We start from the raw sequence: 14,285 nt of genomic DNA on the forward strand, positions 1-14,285 counted from the left end.
CAAAATTAAACTTAGTTTGATTTTAACAAAAATTGAAATTTTGGGGTTCTTTGATATGCTGAATCCAAACATGTACTTAGATTTTTGATTATGGGCCCAGTTTTCAAGTTGGTCCAAATCAGGATCTAAAATTATTATATTTTAAGTATTGTGCAATAGCAAGAAATTTTCCATTGTATGGTATTGCACAATAGCAAGAAATCTTCAATTTCACAGTATTGTGCAATAGCAAGACTTTTCAATTGCACAGTATTGTGCAATGGGAAGAAATATCTAATTGCACAATATTGTGAAATAGCAATTTTTTTTTTAGATTAGAGTTATCTTTCTTTGTCCAGAATAGTAAGCAAGAAATATCTAATTGCACAATATTGTGAAATAGCAAGAATTTTTTTTAATTGGAGTTATCTTTCTTTGTCCAGAATCAACTTAAATCTTTGTTAAATATATAATATACAATGTATATTCACTTTTTACTACCAACTGATAAATTAAAATAATCTTTACCATTCAGTGATAACAAGCAGTTTTTTTAAATCTTAATATTTTATGATGTATTTGAATGAGTAGTTAGTGTTGCAAACTCCATTAAAAATTTTAATTGAGATTAGTTTTGGAATAAGGGAAAGGGGGATGTGATTAAAAAAATTGGGTTCAATTTTTCTCATTTGAAATTTCATAAATAAAAAGAAAAATTCTTCAAACATTTTTTGGAGAGGATTAATATTCAACAGCATAGTGAATTGCTCTAAGAGAAAACAAAAATTTTAAGTTCATTAGAACACATTCATTCTGTGTCAGAAACCTATGCTGTGTCAACTATTTAATCACAATCCAAATTAAGAGCTGAATCCAGCTTGAATGTTGTGTCCATACTTGCCCCAACCATTCAGGGTTCAACCTCTGCGGTCGTATAAAGCTACGCCCTGCGGAGCATCTGGTTATTTGTTGGTTTATGGATCAGCCGACCCGATTTTGCCGATTTTCAAAATAAAAATAAAATTGACTTTTCACGTTTTTTATTCCCGCTGACCCTTATAAATGCATTATCCCTGAAAAATAATTAAAATGTTCTTCTATTATGAAATGAAATGCATTAATCATTAACAAAGTTGATAACACTTTCTGTTGTGAAATATAAAACTTCCAATTTACGTTTCTAAAAATAGACAAATCCATTATAACTGACCTTGAAATGTCTATTGCGCAAATTATTTGTCATCAGTCCGTATAAAGATGCATCATCTCAGAGAAATAGACTTGTCCAAATGTGGACAGGTGGAATACATCAGGGCAAAGTAAAAAAAAATGGTCCAGATTTATTTATTTTGGTCAAATTTCAGCATTGTTTTAGTCCATTTTCTTTTACAGTATCTAAATACATATACATTTAAGTTAATAAATCCAAAAGGATATAAAAAAGTATAAAGAAACAAAAAAGTTCTGAAACTTTATTGACACAAAACAATTGAAAAAAATTAAATCAAGTATACCTTTTGGGAATATGATTTCAAACAAATACTATCAAATATTAATATTTTTTCTGCCCCATTTGATTGCAGAAATCCAAACATGACTTTTAATGCAAAAATTAATAATCTCATCTTTGATTATAATTTTTTTTAATGTTTTTGGCTATTTTTTGTATCAATTCATTTAAAGTTGATTGAACAAGTTTTAAATAAAAAATAATTCATCAATAAGTTGATAAAACACCTTCTCCTTATCAAAATTGATACTTTTTTAAATTCACTGATGAAAAAAAATGATAGATAAATCTTTTAATAAAAAAGATGTATCAAACAGAAAATACATCCAATTTCCCCTTGTTCTGTTGCACTCCTGACATATTATACACCAAACTAAAATACAGAAACTAGAACAAAATGCTCATGATTTTTAAAAATATTTCATCATTGCTGGTTTATAAAGACCTAAATTTGTCATTTAAATGTAATTTCTGTTTTACATTATGCATCTTATGCACTTCAGACCATATTTAAATTGATTTTTCTGACACATTCTTATACAATTGAGGGTAAGTTACCAAACTATGAACTTTATTCCATTAAATATTCATCAGAATTGTTGTTTGACAGCTTAAAAAGAGATCTGCAGTCTTCAAAATTTTTCTGAACTCTATTTTTTTTAAATTATTACCTATAGATGGTACTTTATTTCCCCTATCTTGTTGCACTCCTGACATTCAATATATATCATAACAAAATAGTTTATACATCATCAAAACATACCATGATTTCTAGATTAAGTGTTTATAAACATTTATGCCTTTCAGATTTGACATTTTATTTTCATTTAAACCATATTTTTTTTAGCTATATCATACATATCACTTATTGTATACATAAATTCAAATCTCATCACATTTCGCAACTATATTTTTTAAGTGGCAGTGATTGCAATGTTGAAATGGGCTGAATGTTGTGGCTTGATGTGTAGAATAATCCTGCTAAATATCTTTGGAAAATTTCAAGCATTAGAAAAATTACATTAAAAAAGATGCCAAAATTGTCAGGAGTGTAACACTTTTTCTTTATACAAGTTTTATTTTAAAGACACAGAAACTTTTAAAATGATGATATGTGCCATATATTCTTATGTATATTATAACTAGTATGTCTTAGGGATGATTTCAGCTTAGAATGAAGCTTATACATTGAACTGTTTTGATACAGATGTGTTTTGAAAAAAAGTTGTGCCATGTCAGGAGTGCAACGCAAAAAATAATATTACTGAGGAATAGAATGATTTTCCCTTAAATAGGTCACACCTTAAAAGAAACAAAAGTCAATTCTGTATAACAAATATGTTCTTTTAGAATTTCAAAGCAGGACTTATAAATTTATTTATTTAAATATATTTGTCCCAATCAAAAATTGTTGAATGATGATTTATATAATTTTAGAATTTAGGAAGCTGCTTCTCATAAACTGTGCATTTTTATGAGAAATAACCAAAAAGTTTTATAATGGTTTCATGAAATAGTAATTGATTCATTACAACTGTTATAACAAACAGTTAATTTTGTTGAACTCCTGACAAGAATTTATCACAACAACTTTTTTTTGCACATATTCAATATTTTTTATCTTAGAAAGTTTCGCAAATTTTGAGTTTATCTTGCTTATCCAACCTTAAAATAAAAAAAAGATGGGAAAGATGGTTGACTAAACTTACTAAACTTATTTTAGAATAAAATCAGACAGACTAAGGACCAAAACACACCATCAAAGTCAACATCGACTATAATTTTGATGAGCAGAAACTTGAGAAAAAATCTGGAAGAAGATCCAGCACCTTAAAGACACACTAGACAATAACCAAAGAAAAAACAAGAAATGTAAAACTTAATTACAAAGACCTATAATTAACATAAAAACAAAAACATAGATATAAAATAGTGAGAAAGTAAACCCCAGAGAGATTGGCAACAGAAGAGTAAAATACATTTACACAAGCCAAAAAAAAAAATCCAAACCCACAGAAAAATATCCAGTTGATAAGTAAAAGTACAGGTACAGATACACCATATAGAAAAATCAGAAAGAAGACTTAGCAAAGGGAAAATTTGTCTTGACAAACCCAAATATTGCCTTTAAACAACACAGCTAAACAAAGGTAGTTGAAAGACCTTATCAGTACTGATGGAAGTGTGCTAGAAATTGAGTGGTGCTGACACGGAAACAAAGTTGAGACCCTTAAAAGATCTGGAAACTTGAAAAGAAACTGGCATTTTCAAAAAGAAAAAGAGGCTACATAAAATGACTTAGAACTAAGGAACTCTTTGAAAATGTCATTTTCTTTTCAACAGTTTTCAGATAGTTAAGGGGTTCCTCATCTTTGTTTATACATCAACATATTTAGGACTCATCACTTTCTTGTACACGGCTGCCATCAGTTCTCATTAACTCTGACAACCACTTTGGTGTAGATGTGGATGTGATGTGCTCAATTGTTTTAGCACAAGATTTGGAATGGTCAGGCAGATAATGTTTTTTTCTTTGACTTCTCTTTCTGATTATTTTAAGTATTGTTAGTGCATCTGTACTTTTGCTACATGATTGGACAATTTTCCACTGGTTTGCATCTTTTTCAGCTTGTGTGCCAATTTTCTTCTTCTCTCTTGTTGCCACTTTCTCTGTTTTGTTTTCCTTTTCTCATATATATGTGTTTTAATTCTGGTCAAAGTCTTTTGAATTAAGTGTTACATTGTATTGTTTTCCTTATTCTTTCTTTGTTTATATTTGTCCAGATTGTCCTTCAGATTAGGATGTTATTTCAATGTTTTTTCTCAATTTTCTACTCATCAGAGTTGAAGTTGTTGTTGACTTTGTATGCACTTAGCCTGTCTGATATAACTCTAAGGCTTAGTTTTACAACCATCTTTCCCATCTTTCATTCATTGACAGGTTGGATCTTAAAATTGAACTCAAAATGTGATAAATGGTTTGTTATGGTAAATCCATGTCAGGAGTGCAACACAATTAATAGTTTGTTATAACAATTATAATAATTTAATAAGTGTTACATGAAACCATTCTAAAACTTGTAAAATGAAATATGGTTATTTCCTAATCAAATAACAAAGTTTAAGACAATTGCCTTCCATAATTTGAAAAATATTTGAATATTTAGCATTAGAATATGTTTGCTTGTGACAAAAAACAATTCTTGGATCTAAGTCCTGCTTTGAAACCTACCTTTAAGAATTTATTATACCTCAAACATGTAATCCAAATAGTTAGAAAACATGTTTAGATGCAAAAAAGTCACAAGGAGGTGAGATTATCTTAAAATGTAAGTCCAAGAAAATGTCATTTTAAAAGTGTTGCACTCCTGACATCAAAGAAATGGTCCTAAAAGAACAGTTCCTAGTCTATCAGACTACTCTTTGGGTGCAATCTTGTATCTAGTATAGTATCTTTTGAAAAATAAAACAGAACCATATATTTGCTTTTGCATTTTTTAAGTGTGAGTCTTTAAACTTCAAAGTTGCACTCCTGACACTCATAGGGAGGCCTTATTTACTTGACTCTCACACATTATTTATATCAATAATCAGGTAAATAAACTATTTATTCTAGAAAGGACATATTTGTTTAACAGTATTTACTTTTGTTTATGTTTAGGTGTATGTCATTTGAGCAAAATTGATTCTATTCCTCAGTAATACTAATTTTTGTGTTGCACTCCTGGCATGGCACAACTTATTTTCAAAACACATCTGTATCAAAAAGGTTCAATGGAAAAGCTTCATTTTGAGCTAAATTCATAGCTAAGATATAACAGTTTTTAAAGAAATAAAAATTTATGGCATATCACTCCATAAAACAATTTGCTGTGTCTTGAAAAAAAAGTATTTTTTCAAAATGTCACAAAAAAGCGTTGCACTCCTGACAATTTTGGCATCTTATTCAACATATTTTTTTTAATACTGCAGATTTTCTGAAAAAAAATTGCAGGAATATTCTACACATCAAGCCACATCATTTGAAATAAAATTATCCAATAAAATTATCAGCATGGTTGATAAATATTGCTATATATGCAAGGAATCATTTATTTTGACTTTGCCCATCAATTAAAGTACTGAATATTAAAAAATCATTTGAAATTTTCTTGTTTCATAGATAACAAAAAATATCAATCATTGGGATAAAAACCGGATTGCATGACAACTGATTAACCCGATATTGTCGTTTTTCCAGTGGACGAGTCTATTTTTTCGTTTTTCGACACGTGTGTTAATTTGAAACATTTGTGTACGACGTTTTTATATTTTTTTTCTTTATCAGTTTTTGTGCTTGAAGATCATTATTCACCAAGTTTTCTGGAATTGATTGAGAGCTACACGAATCTGTTTTTCTTGTTTGTGAAATGACGATTTAATTTCGTCTTTGTCCGTGCAACCCCCCCTTTTTTACAGGAAATTATTAAACGATGTCATGCGATGTTCATGATCACTGATCAATAATATTTCATCGAACTTAATGTTAAGAAATGATGACAAAACAGCAGATAAGACAAACATTTTGTTAGTAAGGTGAAATATATATTTATTTTGCATATTTTTTCTGTTTTGAAAGATATTTTTTTTCTTTTTTTTTCCGACCGACCGACCCGACGTTTTTATGCGAAAAATCCATAAACCAACAAATTAAAAAAACGTGGCCTAATATCCATAGAAATATCAACTGTTTTGAAAATGTAAAGAAAATGATTTTTTGTTTTTTTTGTTCATTAAACTTTTGGCTTTAAGTTATCCCCAAAACCACCTTGTCTATCATATTGTAAATGTTTATTTATAAATTTGACACTTCCGGTAAAAATATGACGTAAATTTCAAAGATGAGTCCTCAATCCATTTCTTCGATGTAGAGTTTTGGATAGATTGATTAAAACAAAATAAAATCACTACATTATTAAAACATATTTAAAATTACTACAATTTTTGTCCAAAAATAACGATCACCATGACATGCACACATCGCAGTACATAATACATAATAAAGGTTTGTACCAAATATTATGCTAATAGCATGATAATAACACCTTTTCAAATACTAGCCTTCGATATTAGGCTGACTTTAAGTATGACGTCCGGCATTTTGGATTTTACCGGAAGTGAGACATTTTTATACGACCACAAATTTTGAAAAAATTTTCGTCGTATATTGCTATCACGTTGGCGTCGTCGTCGTCGTCGTCCGAATACTTTTAGTTTTCGCACTCTAACTTTAGTAAAAGTGAATAGAAATCTATGAAATTTTAACACAAGGTTTATGACCATAAAAGGAAGGTTGGTATTGGTTTTGGGAGTTTTGGTCCCAACATTTTAGGAATTAGGGGCCAAAAAGGGCCCAAATAAGCATTTTCTTGGTTTTCGCACTATAACTTTAGTTTAAGTTAATAGAAATCTATGAAATTTTGACACAAGGTTGATGACCACAAAAGAAAGGTTTGGATTGATTTTGGGAGTTTTGGTTTTAACAGTTTAGGAATTGGGGGCCAAAAAAGGGCCCAAATAAGCATTATTCTGGGTTTTCGCACAATAACTTTAGTTTAAGTAAATAGAAATCAATGAAATTTAAACATAATGTTTATGACCACAAAAGGAAGATTGGTATTGATTTTGGGAGTTTAGGTCCCAACAGTTTAGGAATTAGGGGCCAAAAAGGGACCCAAATAAGCATTTTTCATGGTTTTCGCACCATAACATTAGTATAAGTAAATAGAAATCTATGAAATTTAAACACAAGGTTAATGACCATAAAAGGAAAGTTGGTAATGATTTTGGGAGTTTTTGTCCCAACAGTTTAGGAAAAAGGGGCCCAAAGGGTCCAAAATTAAACTTTGTTTGATTTCATCAAAATTGAATAATTGGGGTTCTTTGATATGCCGAATCTAACTGTGTATGTAGATTCTTAACTTTTGGTCCCGTTTTCAAATTGGTCTACATTAAGGTCCAAAGGGTCCAAAATTAAACTTAGTTTGATTTTAACAAAAATTGAATCCTTGGGGTTCTTTGATATGCTGAATCTAAAAATGAACTTAGATTTTTTATTATTGGCCCAGTTTTCAAGTTGGCCCAAATCGGGGTCCAAAATTAAACTTTTTTGATTTCATCAAAAATTGAATAAATGGGGTTCTTTGATATGCCAAATCTAACTGTGTATGTAGATTCTTCATTTTTGGTCCCGTTTTCAAATTGGCCTACATTAAGGTCCAAAGAGTCCAAAATTAAACTAAGTTTGATTTTAACAAAAATTAAATTCTTGGGCCTCTTTGATATGCTGAATCTAAACATGTACTTAGATTTTTGATTATGGGCCCAGTTTTCAAGTTGGTCCAAATCAGGATCTAAAATTATTATATTAAGTATTGTGGAATAGCAAGTCATTTCAATTGCACAGTATTGTGCAATGGCAAGAAATATCTAATTTCACAATATTGTGAAATAGCAAATTTTTTTTTAATTAGAGTTATCTTTCTTTGTCCAAAATAGTAAGCAAGAAATATCTTATTGCAAAGAATTTTTTTTAATTGGAGTTATCTTTCTTTGTCCAGAATCAACTTAAATCTTTGTTATATACAATATACAATGTATATTCACTTTTTACTACCAACTGATAAATTTAAATAATCTTTACCATTCAGTGATAACAAGCAGTTTTTTTACATTTTATTTACAGTTTATTTTATGATGTATTTAAATGAGTAGTAATTGTTGCAAACTCCATTAGAATATTTTAATTGAGATTAGTTTTGGAATAAGGGAAAGGGGGATGTGATTTAAAAATTGGGTTCAATTTTTCTCATTTGAAATTTCATAAATAAAAAGAAAATTCCTTCAAACATTATTTTGAGAGGATTAATATTGAACAGCATAGTGAATTGCTCTAAGAGAAAACAAAAAAAATAAGTTCATTAGAACACATTCATTCTGTGTCAGAAACCTATGCTGTGTCAACTATTTAATCACAATCCAAATTTAGAGCTGAATCCAGCTTGAATGTTGTGTCCATACTTGCCCCAACCGTTCAGGGTTCAACCTCTGCGGTCGTATAAAGCTACGCCCTGCGAAGCATCTGGTTTTAAATGCCTCCCTATCTGAAATAAAAGAGTAATAGTTGAGGAAGATCTATGCCAAATTTCATGGTTGTAGCAGGATGTGCACAATTCGTCTTAAATAATATGCTTGTAGCCTTGTGCCAGACTTTAACATTTCTACCATAAATTAGTGAAAGTTTTTATTTATTTGTCTAAAAAGTTTGAGAAAATGAGAGGAATAAATTGACCAAAAGAACCCTTTTAAAAAAGACATAGCAGTTCATTAGTGGTATTTATCTTCCTAAAATCATTTTGTGTATCATATTCAACTGTTTGTAGGCAGATAAGATAGATTGATCATTTATTGGTCCACACTCTGTTCTATCTTGATGCGGTTTGGTTTGGATTTGTCGAAGAAATTTTGCTTGAATCACTGTAAATGTTGTCTTTCATTTTTCTAGATATTTCTCAAACTGATTATGACAAAACTTGATAGAAATGCTTGAAATAACCAGTATTACAAAGGAATAAAGTCACATTCAGTTTATTTTACAATAATGTCTTCTTTAGGTGTAATACCACCAAATCATTGTACGTCACATCCGGTTGTATATGAAAGTAGGTCGAAACAAATTTTCCTTGAATTTGACAGTTGTAGGTAATTAAACCTACATTATATTGCAGTAAAACATTTCTGTGTCATAAGTCACATATGTCTTGGGTATTTCAAAACACCAATATTTTTTATTTGTGATTTCTAAGAACATTTTGTCATCTTGAGGTTACATGGTAACTAAACCTTGTACACAGATAAAATAAGGGGAGAAATTTGATTGGTAAACTTCCAATGATGGTTATTTTCTTATATGCAATGAACAAATTTTGGAATTTTTTTCTGAAGTACTGGACAGGATAAACTTTACTCATGCCAAGTATTTCTTTATTTGAAACGGAGATAAATTCAGCACATTTTTTGAAAAGTGCAAATTTAACAAAGACTAATAGGGGACAACCAATGGTGGTATTACACCTTTAATATGCACATAGACCAAGGTGAGTGACACAGGCTCTTTAGATTTTAACAGGGATTTCGGTTTTATATCATTGTATCTTCTGACATGTCTTGTATATACATGTATAATAGTTTCCCTGGCCTAGAATATTAAGGTGTTATATGATTATAAAACAGTAGTTTGACCATATTGGCAGGGCTGATTTATAGTTAAGTAGTGTAATAAGTTAATAAATCTAACATAATTTATTTATTCAACATTGAAACGAAATTGATGTATCTAACATAAGATTCAATTGATGTATCTAACATAAGATTCAATTGATGTATCTAACATAAGATTCAATTGATGTATCTAACATGAGATACAATGATATATTTAACATAAGATACAATTGATGTATTTAACATAAGATACAAGTGATATATTTAACATAAGATACAAATGATATATTTGACACAAGATACAATTGATGTATCTAACATGTAATCCAATGGATGTATTTAACACAAGATACCATTGATGTATTTAACATAAGATACAAGTGATATATCTAACATAAGGTACAAGTGATGTATCTAACATAAGATACAAGTGCTGTATCTAACATGTAATCCAATTGATGTATCTAACATGTACTCCAATTGATGTATCTAACATGTACTCCAATTGATGTATCTACATGTAATATGTACTCCAATTGATGTGTTTTGCATAAAACAAAATGTGTGTGTCTTTCATAAAATGAATTTGAATCCAAATCATGTAATTCTTTATATTATAGGAAATGACTAGAAAAGAGTAGTATTGACACAGAAAATATGATATCAGCATTTTGTTGGGGGAGTGCTGACCATGGTCAACTTTTTACAGAAAATGATGAACCCATCTTGTCACCAAAGGAAGTAAAGCTGAACATAGACCAAGAGGTCAAAGACGTTGTTGAAATCAGTTGTAGTGAAGGCCATACTCTTATAGTTACTTCTGATGGGTCATGTTATGCTTGTGGTTGTAATGACTATGGTCAAATTGGACATGATAGTGCAAAAAAACTTGGTAATTCACTTTACACCATGATAAACATAAATAATTGTTTGCATTCTTTATCAGACTTAAAAATGTATACAGTATATATGGATGGTAAAATGTATAAAAACTTACTTATAAAGGCAAATTTATTACCAAATTACCTGCAATTTGTACATTTTGCCATTGATCCTAATGCCTAATATATTTTAAGAGCAAGGACAGGATGCAACACTGATATTGTAAGTCAATTTATCATATTTTTTATGTCCATCCACGTCAATTTATCAATGAAATGCATGTGATGTAGTTAATTCACAAAACTGAACAACTAGTGCCATGATTGCAACATAGATATGTGAAAATATATTTATTAACTATTTTATATAATTTCACAAGACTGAATTTCAGCTGGACTTGGCAGGCTCACTTGACAGTATGACTGATACAGCAGTATCAGAAACAAAAATGTCATTATTCTCTAAATATCACCACCATTTCAGTGATTCACTATCTCGCCTGACACATGAAACATAGGAATTATTATCTGGCAAAGATGTTCACTAATTGTATGCAGTAAAGATTTTTTTAGAAGGTAGACACTCTAGAGGCTCCATACCTAGTATACAGATGCTTTAATATATTAACAAGTTTCTGTTAGTGATATGCTTGGTCTCATTTTCATGGTATAGCAACTGCTTTAAAAAATATTCTGTTTTTTTTTGTCATTTGAATCAAGGGCAGATCCAGCTATTTTTGATTGGTTTCATTTGACTATGACCTCCTTTTTAGATTACCTGGCCCACCTGACCAAGTTAGCCTTTCTCATCACTAGGCGTCTGTTGTTGTCTGTTTACTTTAACAAAAGTCTTCTCTTCTGAAACTACTGGGCATAATTTAACCAAAGTTGGCTGTAAGCATCATTTGGGTATTTAGTTTAAAAATGTGTCCCATTTCCGGGCCACCCAAGATGGCCGTCATGGCTTAAAATAAAACACAGGGGTTAAACATAGATTTTGGCTTATATCTCTGAAACCAAAGCATTTAGAGCAAATCTGAATAGGTAAAGGAGTAAGTTCCGTAAGGGCCATATTTGGCCCCAATTATCAAGTTTATAGTAACAAGACAATACATGTTTTAAATTGCCGTAAAGACATGAGAGAAAGTTGAACAGAACTGTTTTTGTCCAAGTTTTATTCTAACACGTTGATTTTTACATCCCAAAAAGGTCAAAATAAGGGATTTTGGTAAAATTTGACAAAATCAGCTGGATTTCAACCATATGAAGGACCAGGAAACATAGAGCGCAGGCGTCGATAAGCTTAATATTCAAATGAGACATGAGAAATGTCTTCACAAACATTATTTTAAAAGATCTTTGTTGTCGACGTATGTGCTCTATGTTTCCTGTCCAATAATATATTGGAATTTATCCATTTTCATTGATTTTTTGTTAAAAATCAATATGAGTACAACTTGTGACGTCATAATAAAACGCAGAAACGTAAAATTTTCAACAAAATGGCCTATATCCCATCTAGTCAATGTATTAGCTATAATTTATCGTGGTATTGGTCAATAAATCCGAATTTGAAATTAACGTTAAAAAATGGGGCCATTTTAGGACCTTATTGAACATACTCCTTTGTTTCTCAGGTGAAGATCTATTTGCCCTGACATTTTCTGACAATCAGCCAATCTGCTGTTGGGTTGCTGCCCCTGAATTGGTAATTTTTCAGTTTTTGGTTATTATCTTGAATATTTTTATAAATAGAGATAAACTGTAAACAGCAATAATGTTTCAGCAAAGTAAGATCTACAGATAAGTCAACATGACCACAATGGTCAATTGACCCCTTAAACATGTTTTGTTTGGTGAATTGTTAATATCTGGTGACATGAGCACACTTACAATTTAAAAAAAATTCTAATATAACATTGAGAAGTTATTGAATTTTCTTTGAAAACACAACGAGTGTATCATGTCCTCATGGCACAGCTGTTTATTGCCCTTTAGTCTCAATCAGGTAGTTGTCTCATTGGAATTATACCTCATTATCTATTTTCATTAGGTAACATTTGACCTTGGAAAAAAAGTTGCATTTTCCCTTCTTCACAAACACATTCTCATGGATAGTAATATTAATACTGATAATAGATATACACTTCATTTATTTATTTTAGGAAAAGTATCATCTTTGAATAATCAAAGAGTGATGAGTGTAGTAGCAGGATCACAACACAGTTTGGCATTGACTGAAGCTGGTGAAGTATTTAGCTGGGGTGATAACAGTTGTGGTCAGTTAGGAAGAGGGCAAGTAGATGAAAACCAAGCTAAGCAACCTAAGTAAGTAGTATGGATAAGGAGTAGGGGCACTAAGGTTTCTGCCTAAGAAAATGAATTGTTGAACAACTATTTCAAATTTGGACATAATATTCGGAAATGCATAGGGTCAAGAAATGTAAATGAAAATCATAAAGATTTTTATACGACTGCAAAATTTTTGATTTTTTGGTCGTATATTGGTATCACGTTGGTGTCGTTGTCGTCCTCGGCTGAATACTTTTGGTTTTGGCACTATAACTTTATTTTAAGTAAATAGAAATGTATGAAATTTAAACACAAGGTTTATGACCATAAAAGGAAGGTTGAAATTGATTTTGTAAGTTTTGGTCCCAACAGTTTAGGAATTAGGGGCCAAAAAGAGCCCAAATAAGCATTTTCTTGGTTTTCGCACTAAAACTTTAGTTTAAGTATTAAAATAGAAATCTATGAAATTTTGACACAAGGTTTATGACCACAAAAGGCAGGTTGGGATTGAATTTGGGTCCCAACAGTTTGGGAATAAGGGGCCCAAATGGTCCAAAACTAAACTTTTTTGTTTGATTTCATCAAAAATTGAATAATTGGGGTTCTTTGATATGCCAAAACTCAGGCCTCAACAATAACGCTTGTCCAATTGTCCGGTACCAAAAGGAAAAAAGGTCGGACAAGTAAAAGCTGTATCAAGCTTGTCCGTTGGGACAACTACAATTATTCACAGAAAATAAATTTAATCCAACTTTGATGAACAAAGTAATTTATTGTAAACAAAAAACAAGAAAACAAATATTAATTTGACATGTTTCTGTATTATGTTTATTCAAATGCAAAATCTTTTTCTTCAACATGTTTACTTGCAATCGATAATTTTAACTGGTTCTTTTGTCAGGTACTTTTTAACAGGTAAAAGGTATACTATTCTGGGAAACCAGTCTTACTGATCTGAATCAATGATGCACTTTGTAGATAAGGTAACTTTACAGGAACGTTAGTCACCTCGAAAGATTCAGCTCCAATTGTTTAAGAGACAGTTTGGTACTGTAAGAGACATATTTAGTAGACATGATTGATAGACAATTTGACAAGGTAGGAGACATTTCGGGACCAAGACAAATCAGTACCTCATTTTGCTACCTTATTCTGTTCCTTATAATAAATACCATACCGGTAATTTTTTCACAAAAATATTTTTTTTATTTACCATAAAATTCACAAAATTCTATTTGATCATAAGTAGAAAAAACCCAATACTTGCAATATGGTGACCTATAGTTGTTAATTTCTGTGTCATTTGGTCTTTCGCAGAGAGTTGTCTCATTGGCAATTAGACCTTATGATGGCTTATCTTCTTC

At 30.5% G+C, this 14,285-nt stretch overlaps 1 protein-coding gene across 7 annotated transcripts in view; it reads left to right on the forward strand.

Annotated features, from left to right (window-relative positions):
* Positions 1-14,285, forward strand: part of LOC134724971 (probable E3 ubiquitin-protein ligase HERC4) — a 303,456-nt gene that overhangs the window by 12,803 nt on the left and 276,368 nt on the right. For 6 of the 7 annotated variants that reach the window (XM_063588396.1, XM_063588395.1, XM_063588394.1 and 3 more), the window contains exons 2-3: positions 10,369-10,640; positions 12,795-12,957. In XM_063588396.1, coding sequence (XP_063444466.1) covers positions 10,406-10,640; positions 12,795-12,957 — 398 coding nt within the window. In that variant the 5' untranslated portion in view covers positions 10,369-10,405. The remainder of the gene's footprint in view (positions 1-10,368; positions 10,641-12,794; positions 12,958-14,285) is intronic. The other variant, XM_063588399.1, reaches the window with a different exon arrangement.

This window comes from Mytilus trossulus, chromosome 7, assembly GCF_036588685.1.
Source record: "Mytilus trossulus isolate FHL-02 chromosome 7, PNRI_Mtr1.1.1.hap1, whole genome shotgun sequence".
Lineage (NCBI taxonomy): Eukaryota > Metazoa > Mollusca > Bivalvia > Mytilida > Mytilidae > Mytilus > Mytilus trossulus.